Genomic DNA, 20,506 nt, shown 5'->3' on the forward strand with positions numbered 1-20,506 from the left:
TGTTTGGTTTTTGTAACTTAATTAATTAAGACAATCATAATTATTGAAAGCTCAATGATACTATACGGATATTATGGATTTATCTTATGCTACTATCGAGTATTGAACTTTGAAATATCGATGACAGTATTAGTCATTAGGATCCAATTTCAAGATTTTCAACGCGGACGTCAAAGAACGTCTTTAGTGCCCTTTTCTGAACGCGGAGGTCAAAGAAAGCACCCTAATGTTTTTGTATGATATCTTGATATTTTTTTTGTGTCATTTTGATAGCTTGTTCAATCAAGTAAACACTTTGTACTAAGGTCCTAGATGAGTTATTAAGGTGTGTAGAGACACCTGTATCTTTGTGGAGCCTGAATATTGCAATAAGTGACATAGGTGTCTCTTTTGGTTATTTTTGTTATTGGGTTGATCAAGGACGTATATCCTTGGGTTGATAGACAAATATTTCACATTCCTTGTAATTTAAAAACATTGGCAGGGTTTTATTTTGCATTAAAAATTTAATTTGATGTAATTAAATAAATACAAAAATTGTTAAACGAACATGATGGCCTATCATGGATATGTCTAATTAGAATAATAATACAGACGTATTTTTTTCTAGATGTACACTCGGGCGTTTTCCTTAAGGATAAACGGTATAGACAAGAGAACTCGAAAGGAAAGAAGAAAATGGAGGCGAAGGCCAAACACGATTTTACAGCAACAGCAGATGACGAACTAACTTTCCGGCGTGGCCAAATTCTTAAGGTGACAAATGAAAGAAACACTGGCTTAAATATTAACATGTCTGCCAAATAAATCTGAACGAATCATATAATTATCGTAGGAAGGTATATGGGAACTGCGAATAGGGGTAGTGCCTTGTGCCGTTGTGGTTTCAGTTTGGACAGTTGAATCCTTGCTATGAAGTAAAACGAAAACAATACAATTTCGTCACTTTTAAATTTTTGCATTTTATGCAATTGATTCATTTTTTGCCATACTAAGTTTGTTTTTTGATTCATGGTATGAAAACATGGTAGATAATCCAAATAATTATGACGTCTGGCAAGGCTATTTTATTTTTTTTTCTGGGATGCTAGGAAGGCGTCCCAGAAAAAAATCAAAATAGCCTTGCAAGGGGGCTATTTTGTTCTCAATTTTCTCAGTAGAATGTACAAAAAATATTGTGGTTGTTTCTTCGGTCCTTATGGTGTGTGTATATGGACCATGATTTGGTATTCGGCCTTTGGTTTCTTTTTGTATCCTTTTTTATAAGTTCTATAACTTTAACTTTTATTCTGTGGGTTGTGTTGGTGTTAGAATAGTATTAATGGAACAATTGAGTTTTTCAAGGAAAAATTAATACATTTTGATTCACCGTTTACGTGACAGGAAACCAAACAGGAAACCAATCTTTATTTTCTTTATTTTGCACAATATATTTCAAAAGACATAAATGAACACCATTACTAGTGTTACTTGCTTCATGTTAATATTTAAAATCTATTTTCAATGTTTAATTAAAGGTTTTTTTAAACGCGACAGGAAACCATAAGAAACCGAAATCATTTTTTTAGTTTTATTTTATTGCAAAATCTGCTTAAAATAATCTGAACAGTATACTTTTTCTTAAAATCCATCTTAAATGTAACAGTATTATAAACCTCCTAAATATGTGCTTGTTTAAAAACAATTAGTACAATTTATTCAGAAATTTCCCTATTTTCTTCATTGATACAGGATACCATAATCGTTGTATCTTGATGTTTTAGCCAAAAAAATGTATTTATATTTGGTTTTGAAATTCCAGTTATATACAATTTATTCCAAATCATTGGCAATGTAAAATTCTTTAAATCCAGTAAAGAAAAAAACTTTTATCTTGGAATTAAAATCTTTAAAATAGGCACCATGTGATATTTGTGACCTGTACACAATCTACATGGTTTCCACATTTTAACCTACTTTAGTGGGCTAAAATCAATAAAGTACTTCCTTTCAAGTCATGCATGGTAAAAGTTAACTTCTCCTTTGGCAAGTTTATTGCGTTTCTGAAGTGTTTGCAGAACATGAATAAAAAAAATTAATTAAAAATTGTGACAAAGATACCAGCTTTGTACATTCCAAGTGTAACGGTATATTAACATGTATTTTTTATTAAATTATCTTTATTCACCTAAAATATCCAGTAATATTTACTGCTGAAGCAAAATCAATCCAACGAGCATCGGCACAATGATAAGAGACGTTATTTCGATTGAATTTTCCAAGGGCCCTTTACATCGTTATCCGGAAATGAAGTGTGTTATAACGTCTGTCAAATCTGAAATCAATTTTGTCAAGTCATTGGGCATTTATTTTCACACAAGATCGTATGTAACATTATGCACAAAGGAAAAATAATAGACCCCCGGCGCAATCTCTTTGAAAATTGTATTTTCCTTTTTTAAACAAGACGAAACAAGTCTACAGATTATGTTTGCTAACATCCCGTTGGAAACAAAAACAATGTTTAGACCTAGTATTTCGTATATCCGGCCGTAAGGGTGTGATCACATGTTAGTCACATGTTTCACGTATGACCGGAAATGATTAGAACTTAACGACAAAAACAATTTTAATAAAAAAAAAAAGGAAATAACGGGACTTCTGTTTCGTGTGAAATGTAACGCATAACGATAACATCATTTTCTAACTTAATTATTACGAAGAACAAAACTAGAATGTAAATCCTCTCTTATTTACCTGTTTGAACATCTCGCGAGAGTTCATATTTGCATATTGTTATAAAGAATTCTATTACAACAATGCAGATTACATCATCTAAAATTTGCGTTACGAAATCGGAAACCAAAGTAACGCTAGTGTTCTTACACCTGCTACAGAAATACTTATAGTTCTCGGCATTTTCTTCTGACTATTCTTATTGGTTGATGTTCTTTATTATTTGAAAGCAAAAGTTACGAATTTGCCGGTGACGATTATCTATAAATCAGTCAGTGTTATGCACTTCGGAAGCGAAAAGTAACGCGAGAAACGACACAAAAATACGGTCGTATAATCTTTGAAATTTGTTAATTTCAATTTTTTCTCTAGGGAAGAGTAGCATACACTTGTATGTTGATAAAAATAAAGGCATCTTTAGATGTAGTTACAACTTTTCTTACAGTAATACACATTTTTATCACTTTTCTATCGTTATAGGAAACGAGCCCAATAGCAAATTATGGTCCATATGTATTCCCAACTTGTTTGTTTTCCCAATGTCATTATTGAGAAGTGATATTTTAGATTTTAATATTAAATGTTATCTAGTATGTTTAACATTGTTAACTTATTTAGTCAAGTATTTAGTTACCACAAGTTTTAATTACATAGAAACTTTACTAAATTCTTTAATTAATTGAAACAAAGGTTTTATTTAATAGTTTGACCAATTTTGAATCATCGTCTTTGGGGTTTCAAGGAAGTGTGGTGTACTGCTTGCCTCAGTCACCAGCAGAGCCAACCCAATGACCATGATGACTTGAAAAGTGTTATTTATCTTTTTGTCTGTCAAGCAAATGGCATTCAGGCGTAAGAGCAAAGATGTGCCAAGTGTCAGCCCAAAGCCAAAATAATGAGTTGGGGTAGGGATACAAGTTTGTGAATGGACTTATTATTGCTTTAACATGTTCTTGTCCTGATATGCATGTAATCATTACCACTGAATACTATACACCAATCAATCATTGTGTAATGATGATTTTATTTTTATTCGTCTGTGCATTCGTTTTGTCTGTTCGTCCCGCTTCAGGTTAAAGTTTTTGGCCGAGGTAGTTTTGGATGAAATTGAAGTCCAATCAACTTGAAACTTAGTACACATGTTCCTTATGATATGATCTTTCTAATTTTAATGCCAAATTAGAGATTTTACCCCATTTTCACGGTCCATTGATCAAAGATAATGATAGTGCTAATGGGGCATCAGTGTACTAGGGACACATTCTTGTTGATAATTTGATACTTAACTAAAAATTTCTGCCATGGCTGCTATCCAATTATAACACTTATGAACCTACATCCTGTCAATTTTATATTTTACATTGTGCATGACCAATTCTTGTAGAGCACAAATCTTATGAAATCAGTGTCAATACACTAAATCTGTTGGAAGTGTACTGATTCACAAAGTGTACTGGTTGACATTTTAGTCTAGGAAAACATGGTTTATTTGTAAGTTAGAATGGGGGTTTGAACTGGCATGTCAGTTAACTGCTAGTAGTCTGTTGTTATTTATGTATTATTGTCATTTTGTTTATTTTCTTTGGTTACATCTTCTGACATCAGACTCGGACTTCTCTTGGACTGAATTTTAATGTGCGTATTGTTATGCGTTTACTTTTCTACATTGGCTAGAGGTATAGGGGAGGGTTGAGATCTCACAAACATGTTTAACCCCGCCGCATTTTTGCACCTGTCCCAAGTCAGGAGCCTCTGGCCTTTGTTAGTCTTGTATTATTTTAATTTTAGTTTCTTGTGTACAATTTGGAAATTAGTATGGCGTTCATTATCACTGAACTAGTATATATTTGTTTAGGGGCCAGCTGAAGGATGCCTCCGGGTGCGGGAATTTTTCGCTACATTGAAGACCTGTTGGTGACCTTCTGCTGTTGTTTTTTTCTATGGTCGGGTTGTTGTCTCTTTAGCACATTCCCCATTTCCATTCTCAATTTTAGCTTTCTGTAATTGCGAGTACATGTAGTTTGTTTCTTTCATTTTTTCTTTTATATGTTTTCATGATCAGAAACGATCTGATGAGCAAGCCATGTCCAACTGAATTTTACAATTTGTTCTTATCTTATGCTGTGTTGTAACACCAGGATAAGGTAATAAGGGTTGATTGGATTGAAAATTAACAAATATTTAACCCTGCCACATCCTTTTATATGCATTTTCAAAAGCAAGGAACCTGTAATCAGTGATTGTCTTTTGTTCCTCTCTGTATTATGTATTATTGTTCTTCGTATGTATGGTTGTCAATTATGGATTTGGATTGTCTATTCCCCCCCTCCATAATGCTTATTTACATGTACATGTATGTTAGAATCCATAGTTTAGGTTGTAATTTTTTGTTGTTGAAGGGGACATTGAAAGCATAACTTAAAAGTTTTAAGCCTTCAATTTTGTTTTACAAAATATATTAAATACAATAGATATCTTTATATATTTAGATAAAGTTACATGTACATTGTACCATGACAAAGTAGTATTGACACTTCTGACAAAGTCATCGTAGCAATGTTGCTAACTATTTAATCTGTAAGTAATGACTAGTATTTCTATCCATTGCTAAGAAAAGACAAGCATTTTTACACACCTTTATAAAAAAAACTTTATCATGAAAATATATTGCCTTTATTTTGTAATTTCAAGCAAAGAATTTTGATCAAAACGTGTTTTTTCAATCTTGAAAAAACAATCTAGAGTGAGATGAAGTATGCATTTTATTAACATGTAAATTTTTCTGACATACAAAGCTGTCTGTTTTTGTGAATCCTTGTTTTTATGAGTGTCTTGTTTAAAATCTTTCAAAAGATTTATTAGGTTTATATTTTGTTTTCTGGAATAAACACGCTCCTTTACCTTGTTACAATTCAAAGATATCTTGATGGAATTTGGCTGTATGCATTTATTCTGCTTTAGTCATTTATTTTAGTACATACTGAAGGCAGTGTTCTCCCCAGATATTTAATTTAGCATCCTGATAAACAGGAGAAATTGAAATACCATCTTGTTTCTAAAAATTATAGCATCACATTCATAACACAATCTGTAACAAAAACATTTCAGATAGCATAACATTTAAGATTATAGCATCACACTTCCATGATGCTAAAAGGCCCTGGGGAGAACACTTGAAGTGTGTTTGCCTTTAAGTTTGCTTGGCTGTGTAACATGTATGAATTTTCTGTCTTGGTTTGTTTTTGGACATTAAATTTAGGTTATATGTTATGCCTATGAACAAGATTGAATTTAAAAATTGGATGTTTGAGCATTTTGAATGTACATGACTTGATGGTTGGTGAAAGTTGTAATTGATAATATAACTTTTATAATTGGTGAAGTTAATGACCAAATTGTGTGATGTACAAGATTATAAAAGAAACACTTCAGGGAAACTTGTTTTTGGGGAAAGACGGCTTCAAGCCGTCAATTCCCTAATGGGGTTGGCCAGAGTATCATTCCCTCACGTCAATCATTTTGTTTTGATAGTTTGGAAACCCCCTCAAAATGTCATACTAAAATTAATGACAAGGAGAACAGATTGACTTTAAATACATTTTTTACACATTTCCCTTCTGTTTCTCGTGAAATTATCGTATATTGAGCTTTCCCTTACACTATATACGTTTCTTTTACAGTCCGGAAAAATCAGTATTACGAAATATTCTAAATATATCTAACCTAGTGACGTCATTGTTGGAATGCCACACAGGGATATCCTTTATTCATTATAAAAATATTCACAGTATTTGTATACTAATTTAAAATCCGTATTTGTTAAATGTAAACCTAATGATGTTTGCTGTAGTGTAGATCATTCACACATCAACATGCAATGCTTTAATCTGAGGCTATAAACAGATAATTTGTAGGTCAACTTTCGCGGTAAACAATGTCAATGGGGATACATGAGATTGGGGAGAGAAACGACAGTTTTCATTGTTTCTGTAAAGTTCTGTTTTTAGAATATTCCTCCAATTCAGGAGCACCTCCATTGATGAGTAATTATACACTAAAATCAAAGTAAATGTTTCTGAAAACTTAAAATGTGACATTAAGTATATGATAAGTAGTCTTCTATATAAAAAAATTTTTGTGTAGCAACATAATTATTGAAATGGTTAAAAAAAAATTAAAAAAATTAAAAGGTTGCTTTTTGTAGTTTATACCTATTGAGATTGGGGAGAGCAACTGCAGTTTTCATTCTTTCTGTAAAGTTATGTTTTTAGAATCTTTCTCCAATTAAGGAGCACCTCAATTGATGAGTAATTACCCACTAAAATGAAAGTTAATGTATCTGAACACTAAAATGTCACATTAAGTATATATATGATAAGTGGTCATCAATTAAAAAATAATTTTGCGTACCAACATAATTATTGTAGTGGTCATTTTTTTTTCCATTTTTTTTTTTAAATATTGCTTTTTGTAGTTTAAAGCTATTTAGTCATGAATTTTACAGATATATCAAAATGTGGGATCTGGAAACAAACTTCACACAGCTTATATCAATCATATTTGATTTTATAAGTACATGTATCCCTGTGATGAGAGTTGTAACTGGGAACTTTATCAATGGAAAATTAAAACTGAATAGATTTTTCAGTCCTCACTTTCTTGAGAATACTGTCACAAAAAATTGAGAATGGTCTTAGCCTGCCGTTCAGTTGTACATAATTAAAATTCTAAAATATATTGTAGTAGTTGTTAAATTCAATTGAATTTTAGATAATTAACTCCCAACTTTAATCAAATGTTTTGATTTAGAAGGTGCAGATCTCATTGGTCCAAATTGTCTCTATGATGAATTCTTGACTAAGGAAATGAAATAACAATAAACAACAATCAGTTTCATTATTGTTAGCCTTTCTATATGTTCTAGCTGTTCTTTTGCTCATTCTTTGTATGTAGACTATCAAAAGATACCCCCCTAAAAATTGAAACAATGGCCGTCTTTTCCCTCAGAGCTCTTCAGCTCTTTGATTCAGAGAGGTCTGTAGGTGTCAGACCTATGGCAAGTGGATATTTCTAGCTCTTATCAATATGCATTTTTGATTGACCACAACATCCCCTAGTCCACACCATTTTTAATTTAACCTACCAATCAAAATAATTATAAACAAGCATCCTGAACATCTTTGAAATATTTGTCAACGGACATTTAGCATCCTTTATCAATCTTTATTTGCAGTTCTTCATGATATTAAGTTTACATGTACATGTATATACATTGTAACATATCTGTTTTGTCTTAATTTTGTTACAAATGTAATACATAGGCAAAATGGTAGGCATGCATGTCAGTTAGTGTCAAAAATATAAACAACAGTAATGGCATACAGTTTAATATTTCAGAAGGTAGAAAAACTACACAAGCCATATTTTGTATGTTCAAAGTAGTAAAGAAGTTGATGTTTTTGTCTGGTTTATCCTCCTTTTCAAGGGGCCAGGGTGGTAGAGTGGTATAAGAAGTTGCTACTATATTCACTAGCCAGTCAGCACTAGGGTTGTGAGTTAAAACCCAGCTAGTGCAGGTGCAATCTACTCCAATCTTTGTTGACAAGGTTTGTCAGTTTTTCTATCGAAGGTCTGGTGGTTTTCTCTGGCACTCTGGCTTCCTCCACCAATAAATACTAGCCACCAAGAAAAAGCCCAAAAGCAATGCCCCAAAGAGGTGTTAGAACACCAAAAATCTAAATCAAATCCTCATTTTCATGATTCAAGTACTTTCTAGCTATAGTCAACATGAATTTTTCTCACTTATGTCAGTTTCTTAGTTACTGTTAGGTCAACCAAAATTGTTCTATATTATGGATGTGAGTACATGTCTGAGTGATAGTAAACTAAGTGATAGTAAATTTTTTACAATTCATTTAAACATCTTAGGTCAGTTTCTCATTTACTATGGCAAATGTATGGATAAAAGGTGAAATAAACTGTAAATTTCATATAAATGTCTTCGTATGTATGGTTGTCAATTATGGATTTGGATTGTCTATCCCCCCCCCCCCTCCATAATGCTTATTTACATGTACATGTATGTTAGAATCCATAGTTTAGGTTGTAATTTTTTGTTGTTGAAGGGGACATTGAAAGCATAACTTAAAAGTTTTAAGCCTTCAATTTTGTTTTACAAAATATATTAAATACAATAGATATCTTTATATATTTGGATAAAGTTACATGTACATTGTACCATGACAAAGTAGTATTGACACTTCTGACAAAGTCATCATAGCAATGTTGCTAACTATTTAATCTGTAAGTAATGACTAGTACTTCTATCCATTGCTAAGAAAAGACAAGCATTTTTACACACCTTTATAAAAAAAACTTTATCATGAAAATATATTGCCTTTATTTTGTAATTTCAAGCAAAGAATTTTGATCAAAACGTGTTTTTTTCAATCTTGAAAAAACAATCTAGAGTGAGATGAAGTATGCATTTTATTAACATGTAAATTTTTCTGACATACAAAGCTGTCTGTTTTTGTGAATCCTTGTTTTTATGAGTGTCTTGTTTAAAATCTTTCAAAAGATTTATTAGGTTTATATTCTGTTTTCTGGAATAAACACGCTCCTTTACCTTGTTACAATTCAAAGATATCTTGATGGAATTTGGCTATATGCATTTATTCTGCTTAGTCATTTATTTTAGTACATACTGAAGGCAGTGTTCTCCCCAGATATTTAATTTAGCATCCTGATAAACAGGAGAAATTGAAATACCATCTTGTTTCTAAAAATTATAGCATCACATTCATAACACAATCTGTAACAAAAACATTTCAGATAGCATCACATTTAAGATTATAGCATCACACTTCCATGATGCTAAAAGGCCCTGGGGAGAACACTTGAAGGGTGTTTGCTTGGCTGTGTAACATGTATGAATTTTCTGTCTTGGTTGGTTTGTTTTTGGACATTAAATTTAGTTATATGTTATGCCTATGAACCAGATTGAATTTAAAAATTAGACGTTTGAGAATTTTGAATGTACATGACTTGATGGTTGGTGAAAGTTGTAATTGATAATATAACTTTTATAATTGGTGAAGTTAATGACCAAATTGTGTGGTGTACAAGATTATAAAAGAAACACTTCAGGGAAACTTGTTTTTCAGAGAGGTCTGTAGGTGTCAGACCTATGGCAAGTGGATATTTCTAGCTCTTATCAATATGCATTTTTGATTGACCACAACATCCCCTAGTCCACACCATTTTTGTCGAGCCTTCGACTTTAGTCGAAAAAAGCGAGACATAGCGATCCTACATTCCGTCGGCGTCGGCGTCGTCGTCGTCGGCGGCGTCCACAAATATTCACTCTGTGGTTAAAGTTTTTGAAATTTTAATAACTTTCTTAAACTATCCTTGAATTGTACGAAACTTGGACAGAAGCTTGTTTATGTTCATAAGATAGTATCTAGAAGTAAATTTTGTAAAAATAAAATTCCATTTTTTCTGTATTTTACTTATAAATGGACTTAGTTTTTTTCTGCCAGGAACATTACATTCACTCTGTGGTTAAAGTTTTTAAAATTTTAATAACTTTCTTAAACTATCCTGGAAATGTACAAAACTTGGCCAGAAGCTTGTTTATGATCAGGAGATAGTATCCAGAAGTAAATTTGTAAAAATAAAATTCCGTTTTTTCCGTATTTTACTTATAAATGGACTTAGTTTTTTCTGCTAGGAAACATTACATTCACTCTGTGGTTAAAGTTTTTAAAATTTTAATAACTTTCTTAAACTATCCTGGAATTGCAAGAAACTTGGCCAGAAGCTTGTTTATGATCAGAAGATAGTATCCAGAAGTAAATTTTGTAAAAATAATATTCCATTTTTCCCGTATTTTACTTATAAATGGACTTAGTTTTTCTTCCAGTTAACATTACATACAGTCTGCAGTTAAAGTATTTAAAACATTTTTAAGATTCTTAAACTAGCCTGGATTTTTACCAAACTTGGACAGAAGCTTCTGACAATCAAAAGATAGTATCGAGAGGAATAACTTTATTGATTTTTTTCATCATTTTTGATGAGTGTGTGATTAACAGCAAAAGTAGGCGAGACACTGGGTTCCGCGGAACCCTTACAAATTTTTAATTTAACCTACCAATCAAAATAATTATAAACAAGCATCCTGAACATCTTTGAAATATTTGTCAACGGACATTTAGCATCCTTTATCAATCTTTATTTGCAGTTCTTCATGATATTAAATTTACATGTACATGTATATACATTGTAACATATCTGTTTTGTCTTAATTTTGTTACAAATATAATACATAGGCAAAATGGTAGGCATGCATGTCAGTTAGTGTCAAAAATATAAACAACAGTAATGGCATACAGTTTAATATTTCAGAAGGTAGAAAAACTACACAAGCCATATTTTGTATGTTCAAAGTAGTAAAGAAGTTGATGTTTTTGTCTGGTTTATCCTCCTTTTCAAGGGGCCAGGGTGGTAGAGTGGTATAAGAAGTTGCTACTATATTCACTAGCCAGTCAGCACTAGGGTTGTGAGTTAAAACCCAGCTAGTGCAGGTGCAATCTACTCCAATCTTTGTTGACAAGGTTTGTCAGTTTTTCTATCGAAGGTCTGGTGGTTTTCTCTGGCACTCTGGCTTCCTCCACCAATAAATACTAGCCACCAAGAAAAAGCCCAAAAGCAATGCCCCAAAGAGGTGTTAGAACACCAAAAATCTAAATCAAATCCTCATTTTCATGATTCAAGTACTTTCTAGCTATAGTCAACATGAATTTTTCTCACTTATGTCAGTTTCTTAGTTACTGTTAGGTCAACCAAAATTGTTCTATATTATGAATGTGAGTACATGTCTGAGTGATAGGAATCGTATGACTTTTGCTTCTTTTATGGTTCACTGATCAAGTCAAGTTTTCAATTCTTAGGCCAGTTTCTTATTTATTATGAGCGATAAGTCATGTAAGTCCACTATATTTAGCTTAGAATGGAAATTAAGTGGCAGGAGGTACTTGACTTAGTCTCTATTCATATTTTATGATAAACCTTTTATTCAATTATGTCAGTTTCTCAGTTACTGTGAGTAAAAGTCCAGCTATATGTTGAATAAAAAATGTTTTTATGTGTACTGTACCCACGTGTATGTTTTAATTCATTTGGTTTTGACATCATACCATTGTTTAATGATAAACTTTTTACTATTCATTCAAACATCTTAGGTCAGTTTCTCATTTACTATGGCAAATGTATGGATAAAAGGTGAAATAAACTATGTCTATAAATTTCATATAAATGTCATTTGCAGTGTTCCCTTGATTGTCTTAAGGACATTAAGGTTATCTGTATTTACTGATCATTATTAATGTTTAGTTTTATGCTGATGTCATTTTCTCAGAAACTATGAGTTTTAGATGTACATTGCCTGTGTATTATAGAAACAATATAATAAAGATGAACATTTCTCATGATGTCTATCTAATGGTGGTATAATAAACTTGACCTTATTTTTATGATTCATTAACTAAAATTAAGTTTTATCTCAGAACTGTAGTAATCATACATAATCAGCAGGAAAGATACACTCTTCTTTATTTTGAAAAGTAGATATACACTAGAAAAAAGGAAATGTATATATACCATCAATGGGTTATTACGTGTAAGAGTTTAATACAGAATCTTTACTTCCTCAGATGTTATCAATAGTATTCAGTCATTGATGTGTAGTGTGGAGTATTTGAAAAATTACTTTACATAGATTAAGGGTTGTTCTAAAGTTCTTACTGTTACTTAATGAAAAAAAAGATATAAAAAGATGTGGTATGAGTGTCAATGAGTCAACTTTCCATCCAAGTCACAATTTGTAAAAGAAAACACCATTATAGATTAAAATATGCTTCAACATGGCACCTTGGCCAAGAAGCTTGATAATGTTTACTTATTGTGGTGATTCATTATCTGGCGGGAAAAAAAATCACATAAGAACTGGTTTTGATTTATGGTTAATTAGCCTGTTGATTGTACCCAAAAAAAATGTATCTCTATCTCATTTAAGATTGAGATTTTTAGACTGAGTGAATCCCTCCAAAAAGATTATATTAAAGTCCTCATTCTTTATGAAAATAACCAGCAGAAGAGATTGATTGTTTGTAGGTACTCTCATGCCCCCTGCCAACATTGACTAGAAATAACAACCAAAATAGGTTGACTGGAAGTTTCTTAATGCAACCCAAGTACAGTTACAAAAACAAAATGTTAGTATCAAAGTAGCTGTAGTTTCAAGTCTGCCAATGACAATGAATTATTTGTATTTTATTGTAGATATTAAGTTTTGATGAAGATCAGAATTGGTTTAAAGCAGAGTTGGATGGAGAGACTGGATTCGTACCACACAATTACATTGAAATGAAACCTCACTCGTAAGTACATGCAAAATTATGTTGTTTACTGCTGCCTAACCAAACCATCCATTTTGCTCAGAATGCAATATCTTGCAGGTCATATAAGTGATAAATTCTAGTTCTTTCTTCCATTCTGTAGCCAAAACCATTTTATCTGTTACTTATTTGGCTTTGATTGATTGATAAATGAATAGATAAATTTAGTTGATGTGCAGGATTGTACATTGCAAACATATATGACATTTTCTCAAGATGATAAATAGTTAACAGAAAGTCATGAACACATCAATCTGACTAAAGTGGTCCAGTCTTTGTACTATATGCAAATTAGCTTTTTAGAAGCAAATGTATGTACGAAGTTGCCGGTGCCATATAGTTTTACCCTTGTCCGCAATTTCGAAATTCCGTAGTTCCTAAATTCCTTCATCCCGTCATTCCGCAACAAACCATTATACAGAGTTTTTTTCTAAACGCCTTTAGATATTGGGCTGATTTTTGGTATGTGAGTTTACCATGATGAGTTACAGATCAAGTGTAAGTTTTGTTCTGCTCCGCTAATTTTTGCCGAAATAAGGGGCTTTGGACTTTGATAAATTGTTGAAAATCACAGTTATACAGACTTTTTTTCTAAACGCTTTCAGATATTAGGCTGATTTTTGGTATGTGAGTTACTTGTGATGAGTTAGGGATCAAGTTTTAGTTTTTTTTCTGCTCTGCTAATATTTGCCAAAATTAAGGGTTTACAACTTTGAAAATTGTTGAAAATCACAGTTATACAGACTTAATTTCTATATGCCTCCAGATTTTCAGCTGATTTTTGATATGTGAGACTATCATGTTTGTGTCCATATGTGTTATTGAAATTGCAGATTTTTATGCCCCATTTAGGGGCATTATGTTTTCTGGTCTGCGTCCGTCCGTCCGTCTGTTCGTTCGTCCGTTCGTCCGTTCGTCCGTCTGTCCCGCTTCAGGTTAAAGTTTTTGGTCGAGGTAGTTTTTGATGAAGTTGAAGTCTAATCAACTTGAAACTTAGTATATATGTTCTGTATGATATGATCTTTCTAATTTTAATTCCAAATTAGAGATTTAACCCCATTTTCATGGTCCACTGAACATAGAAAATGATAGTGCGGATGGGGCATCCGTGTACTGGGGACACATTCTTGTTTGTGTAGCTTTGACATATCTAGTTTTTATTTACAAGACAAAAACATATACAAAACATCATTTACAATTGAAATACTTTTTTTTGGAAACACTTACCTGATATATATAAAATAAACTATAACAAACCATGCAATCCAAAATTGAACATCAGAAAATTCAGACTGAATAGTTATATGAAATTGAAACAAACATAGCATTCCCAAGACAATCTGGATAACTTTAACTATTCCCAGGAACAATGATTTATGCTTTTCTGTTCTATCTTAACAGGTGGTTTGTGGGTAAAGTGACTAGATGTCAAGCTGAGGAACGATTACGGAAGTCAGCAAGTGGTGGTATTCCACAACCAGATGGTGCCTTTATAGTGAGAATGAGTGAGAGTGCCCCAGGAGAATTCTCTATATCAGTCAAGTAAATATTATATTAAGAATACATACATGGTTTATGTCTAAATTGAGATCTCAGATAATTGGTTTGATAACTACGTGATTTACTATCATATAACTTGACATATGATTACTCTAGGTTTGTATAGAAGTGTCTGAAATGTTTCTGACCAATCAATATGCTATACACTTCATGTCAAATTTAACATTCAGACTTCATATCCCAAGTGAAATCTATCTGACAAATAATTTAGAGTAATAGTTTTTCTTGGTGACCTAAGCAGCCTCCTAAAAAAATAGTTCACTTTGACCAATATTTTATGCTTCTTTGACTTCAAGTTATTTGATATGCAAATTTGGAACTGAATTTCAACAATGGTTTAAGAATGCATCTTTTAATAAGGAGCATTGCATCCTTCCACAAAAAGAACTGAGAAAGAAATTTTCTTTAGATGAGTTAGGAAGTTGATTTATTTATTTTCAATTTTTTTTTTTAGATTCAAAGACAGTATACAACATTTCAAAGTGTTACGTGATGGACAAGGCAAATACTATTTGTGGTGTGTTAAATTTAATTCTGTGAATGAAATTATAGATTATCATCGAACAAACTCTGTGAGTCGAACTCAGACAATCCTGTTACAAGATTTGGTTATGGTAAGTACCAGTACTTTTTATAAAAAAATCAAGACTTCCATGTTTTAGTTTTTGTCGAGCCTGCAACTTTTGTTGCAGAAAGCTCGACATAGGGATAGTGATCCGGCGGCTACGGCGGCGGCGGCGGCGGCGGTGTTAGCTCACTTCTTAAAAGCTATATATTTTAGAAGGTGGAAGACCTGGATGCTTCATATTTTGTATATAGATGCCTCATGTTACGAAGTTTCCATCAGTCACATGTCCATTGTCCTTGACCTCATTTTTATGGTTCAGTGACCACTTGAAAAAAAAGTTCAGATTTTTTGTAATGTTAAATTTTCTCTTACTGTAAGTAATAGGATAACTATATTTAGTATGTGCGTACCTTGCAAGGTCCTCATGCCCATCAGACAGTTTTCACTTGACCTCGACCTCATTTCATGGATCAGTGAACAAGGTTAAGTTTTGGTGGTCAAGTCCATATCTCAGATACTATAAGCAATAGGTCTAGTATATTCGGTGTATGGAAGGACTGTAAGGTGTACATGTCCAACTGGCAGGTGTCATCTGACCTTGACCTCATTTTCATGGTTCAGTGGTTATAGTTAAGTTTTTGTGTTTTGGTCTGTTTTTCTCATACATTATGCAATAGGTTTACTATATTTGTTGTATGGAATGATTGTAAGGTGTACATGTCTAGCGGGCAGATGTCATCTGACCTTGACCTCATTTTCATGGTTCAGTGGTAATAGTTAAGTTTTTGTGTTTTGGTCTGTTTTTCTCATACTTTATGCAATAGGTTTACTATATTTGTTGTATGGAATAATTGTAAAGTGTACATGTCTAGCGGGCAGATGTCATCTGACCTTGACCTCATTTTCATGGTTCAGTGGTCAAAGTTTAGTTTTTGAGTTTTGGTCTTTTTATCTAATACTATATGTCGTAGGTCAACTATATTTGGTGTAGGGAAATATTTAATGATCTATATGTCAGTCGTGCAGGTTTTATTTGACCTTGATCTGGTTTTCACGGTTCATTGCTCAGTGTTCAGTTTTTGTGTTTTGGTCTATTTTCTTAAACTATAAGCAATAGGTCAACTATATTTGTTGTATGGAAACATTGTTAGCTGTACATGTCTGCCTGGCATATGGTTCAACTGACCTTGACCTCATTTTCATGGTTCAATTGTTAAGTTTATGTGACAGTCGTAATAAAGCTTTATATTTAGGAGTATCAACATAATATCAATGATTAGTAAAGAAGGCGAGACATTTCAGTGTCTGCACTCTTGTTTTTATTAAGATTGCAATTGAAACCCTATGGTATTAACTTATCTAAATTTTCCAAGGTTGATCACTTCATTTAGGATCCACAAAATATAGTGCATTGATTTCAACATTCTAAACATCCTATTCATGAACATTGCCAGAAATTTATCAATAAAATATATGCACAGATATTCAAGTGATGGCGTTATATTTTTTAAGAAAATTGCAAAACTTGTGCAAAGTTCAGGATTTTAAGAGTTCTGAAAATATTAATGATGGCATAATTAAAGTAATCTTTAAGCAAAGGCTCTGTGTTGCAGATCGTACTTTGACCTTCAATGGTTTTTCTTTTACAAGTTATGACTTGTATGGAGAGTTGTCTCATTGGCACTCATACCACATCTTCTTATATCTATAAAATATTGAGTTATCTTCCTTTGTCCATGATTATAGTTTAATCAACCACACAATGTAGTGTTTAATTTTACTTCCCATGGAAAAATGAAAGCAATCGTTACCCTGCAGTGCTTAAAAGGATTTTATTCTTAATTATTACTTAAGAATTTGATGTGTTCATAATACTCATTGACATTGGCAATACAAAATGAATACGCTTCATGAAGAATGCAGCTGAAAAATTAATTGGTTTAACCATCTGAAAAATAAGAAAAATATTCCTTGGTTGAAAAACTTTTGGAAGAGTTGGTAAGAAAAAAATAATACCCAGTTTCTCCACTCACTGGTATTTCCATCATTAATCATATTATAACTATTTTCACAAACTGCAAAATGGTAAAATATGTACACAAGTGTAACAGCGAAATTTTACTTCCCTGATTTAAGATTTCATTGTGTGGAATCAGAACATTAAATCATTCGCAATCAAAGTCAAAGCATTTTAAGAATAATTGTGTAATATGATGACAGAAAGACCTTGTTTTAAGAAGACATTATAATATGACTTAATATTAAATCAATGTATTGGTTTGGCATTAAGTTTTTATGATTATTTATTTCAGGAAAGGACTGCAGTAGCAATGTATGACTTCAAACCAGAAGACCCATCGGAACTAGGATTCAGAAAAGGTGACATTATAACTGTATTAGAATATGTGGATGAAAACTGGTGGAGTGGAAAATTAGGTAACAGAGATGGACTTTTTCCAGCTGCTTATGTGAAATAAAGTGAGGGTGTGTAATCTGTTCCCATCGGTGTGCCATTTATTGTGTTTATCATTTCATAGGGCCATTATGTTCAAAAACCAGTATATTTATTTTCTGGTAAATAATCAGATATTATCTGGCCTTTGTGATTTTTATGCATGTGAATTATTGTATTGAGTTATTTAAAAGTTTTTAGCTTTAAAGCATTTACACTCACAACTTATGAACAAAACCAAATGTCAGTGTTTTTTGTTCACACTATTTTTTACTTGTAAATAATCAGATTTTTATCCATGTGAATTTTTATTTACTTTTTTAAAGTTTGAAGCTTTAATGCATTTACACTCACAGCACTTATGAACAAACCCAACTGCCTGAGATTTTAGCTCAACGTTTTTATCTTTAAGGTTATTTTAATAAATATAACTGAATCTTAATGAAGTGATTTATAATTAGTATTTTTCTTCAAGTTTCTTAAAACACAATTTTAGTAATATAAGTCTAATTGTTTTTAAACTTTTGTATATCTTTAATGGAGATTTTTATGGACAGTAATTCAAGGATGACAGATATTTTACATGCATGAAATGCATAAATTTCATGTGTGTGCCTAATACAAGTGTCATTTTCATGAATCTTTTTCTGTAATATGTGTCAAACTGTACATTTTTAAATAGAAATATTTTGAAATATAGCTCAATATATCTGTATAAACATGCATGTAAAAGTTTTCTTTTTTATGCACATTTCTTAGATTGAGTTTCTTAAAGATTCAAAAGAAATAGATAAGCCTTTTGTATTTAAGTATTCCGACAGTCCATGCATCACTTAGAGTTTTCTATGTTTTCTAAATCTTTACAAGACAATAACTTTACATTTACTTTTGATCTTGAGATTTTATAGATTTTTTTTAATATTTTTCATATTGGGTAAATTTGGGGACTTATTTTTGCTGTGAATTAATATTTTGAAATTCACCTAACTAGGAATATGTGTGTTGTGCTTGTACAAGTTTTCATGGAATAATGCTTCCCTGTCTTATGAACAATAAACAATCATTTTTACGTTTTTTTGGTTGAATAACCATCTTAAATTATTACTATGATCAATAAGTGAACTGACCATAACAACAGCTGGATTTCTATTCATTATTTTATACAACTTAGTATCAATTCTAATGCAATTATTTTGTATCAATGGTTCTGATTGGATGACAGTTAGCATAAAATTCTCTATCTCCTTGTCTGTAACTAAGGAAGCCGACATTTTGAATATCTGAATGTATTGACATGTAATTTCTACAATAATAAGCCAAAAAACTCACATGTTGCACCTAAAAATCTTCTTTTTATCAAATTTTATTACACTCTGAAGCGGCACAGAAGCCAGAAAACGCCCGGTGTTTATGTTTGACGATTGAAACATACCTATGATGTCAACTAGTGTAGGGACCAAAGAAGATAACATCTTTTCGCGGAATTTTCTTTAATAAGATTTTACACTGAAATAATGATTGAAATTTAACTATGAACTTGTTTTGCATTAGAATAGAGATAACTGTATTGTATTTGAAGCTTTGCGGACATCCATCGGTAGTTTTACTGTCACAAATACCTGTTTACTGGTCTTCGCTACGCATCACCAGGTAAACTAAATTTGTGACAGTAAAATTACCGATGGACTACCTTAAAGCTTCAAATACAATACAGTTATCTCTTAAATCTCTACTAAAAAAAATAATGGAATGAGTGCACAGATTTTAAATTAAGGTCTTTTTAATAAAAAATATTTGCTGTAAATAGTCTTTTATGAAAATAGGCCAAGAACTTATGTTAAATGTGCAATATTTGCTTATTATTTTTCCTGCATGTCTTATTTTTCACATGATCTCAATGAAAACTGCTTGGAAACCACTGCTTAGTATAAAGACATAGTTTGATCTCTTCCATAATTCAATCATGTAAAAATGGGAATTACTTTGAAAAATATATTCTTAAAAAGTAAAAGAAAGAAATGTACAGGATGTATTTAAGATTTTATATTCATTTTGTTTTCTAATGCAGGGGCTTTTTTTTATGATCTATGCTTTTGAATGGGGGCATATAGTTGGAACCCCCCTTTATCCTGGGAGTTAAAACCCCCCTTTTAAAATTGACTGGACCTGCCTCTGTAATTCTACTGAATGGTATGTTAAATTAGCTCTTTAAAATTTTATATATTAAAGAGTTTTTAGATGAAACTAAAAAAAAATTACTGAAATAACTAGATTTGTTTTTATATGATAATTATTTTATAGTTTTGTAAGAATTTCATTGAGGTAAAGTCATTGTATTGTGCTCTTTCTTTCTATTTTATATATTACTAGATATTCTATTTCCCTCTTGATTATTACATTATGATTGGTAAGGTCTGCCTGCGGGATGAATGTGTACATAATTTAACAACATTTCAACCAATTTAAGGCGAATATAGAATATTAACAGACCTCTGTTATGACAATAATTATGCAAAAATCTATTTATCTGTTAATGTAATACCCAGTTAGAAAAATTTATTTATACTCAATCTTGGAAGTATCAAATATGATACAGTTATATAACAAAGTACAAATTTTACCCCAGTTATAATTATTTCTCCATGAGGATATTTCAAACTATTTAGACTTTGCATTTATTAAATATAACCAAAGGACTGCTTAAGTGCATAGTGTTTTTTTTTTACGTTGTGACTGATCTTGTACTTT

The 20,506-nt window shown here is 31.7% G+C and overlaps 1 protein-coding gene across 1 annotated transcript; it reads left to right on the forward strand.

Moving 5' to 3' along the window:
- The first annotated feature begins 628 nt into the window (after positions 1-628).
- LOC143045872 (growth factor receptor-bound protein 2-like) lies at positions 629-20,013 on the forward strand. Its single transcript, XM_076218692.1, has 5 exons — positions 629-756; positions 13,063-13,160; positions 14,580-14,720; positions 15,193-15,352; positions 17,619-20,013. The coding sequence occupies exons 1-5, from the start codon at positions 679-681 to the stop codon at positions 17,781-17,783; spliced, it is 642 nt and encodes a 213-aa protein (XP_076074807.1). The 5' UTR covers positions 629-678; the 3' UTR covers positions 17,784-20,013.
- The last annotated feature ends 493 nt before the right edge of the window (positions 20,014-20,506 follow it).

This window comes from Mytilus galloprovincialis, chromosome 9 (genome assembly GCF_965363235.1).
Source record: "Mytilus galloprovincialis chromosome 9, xbMytGall1.hap1.1, whole genome shotgun sequence".
In the NCBI taxonomy this organism is placed as follows: domain Eukaryota; kingdom Metazoa; phylum Mollusca; class Bivalvia; order Mytilida; family Mytilidae; genus Mytilus; species Mytilus galloprovincialis.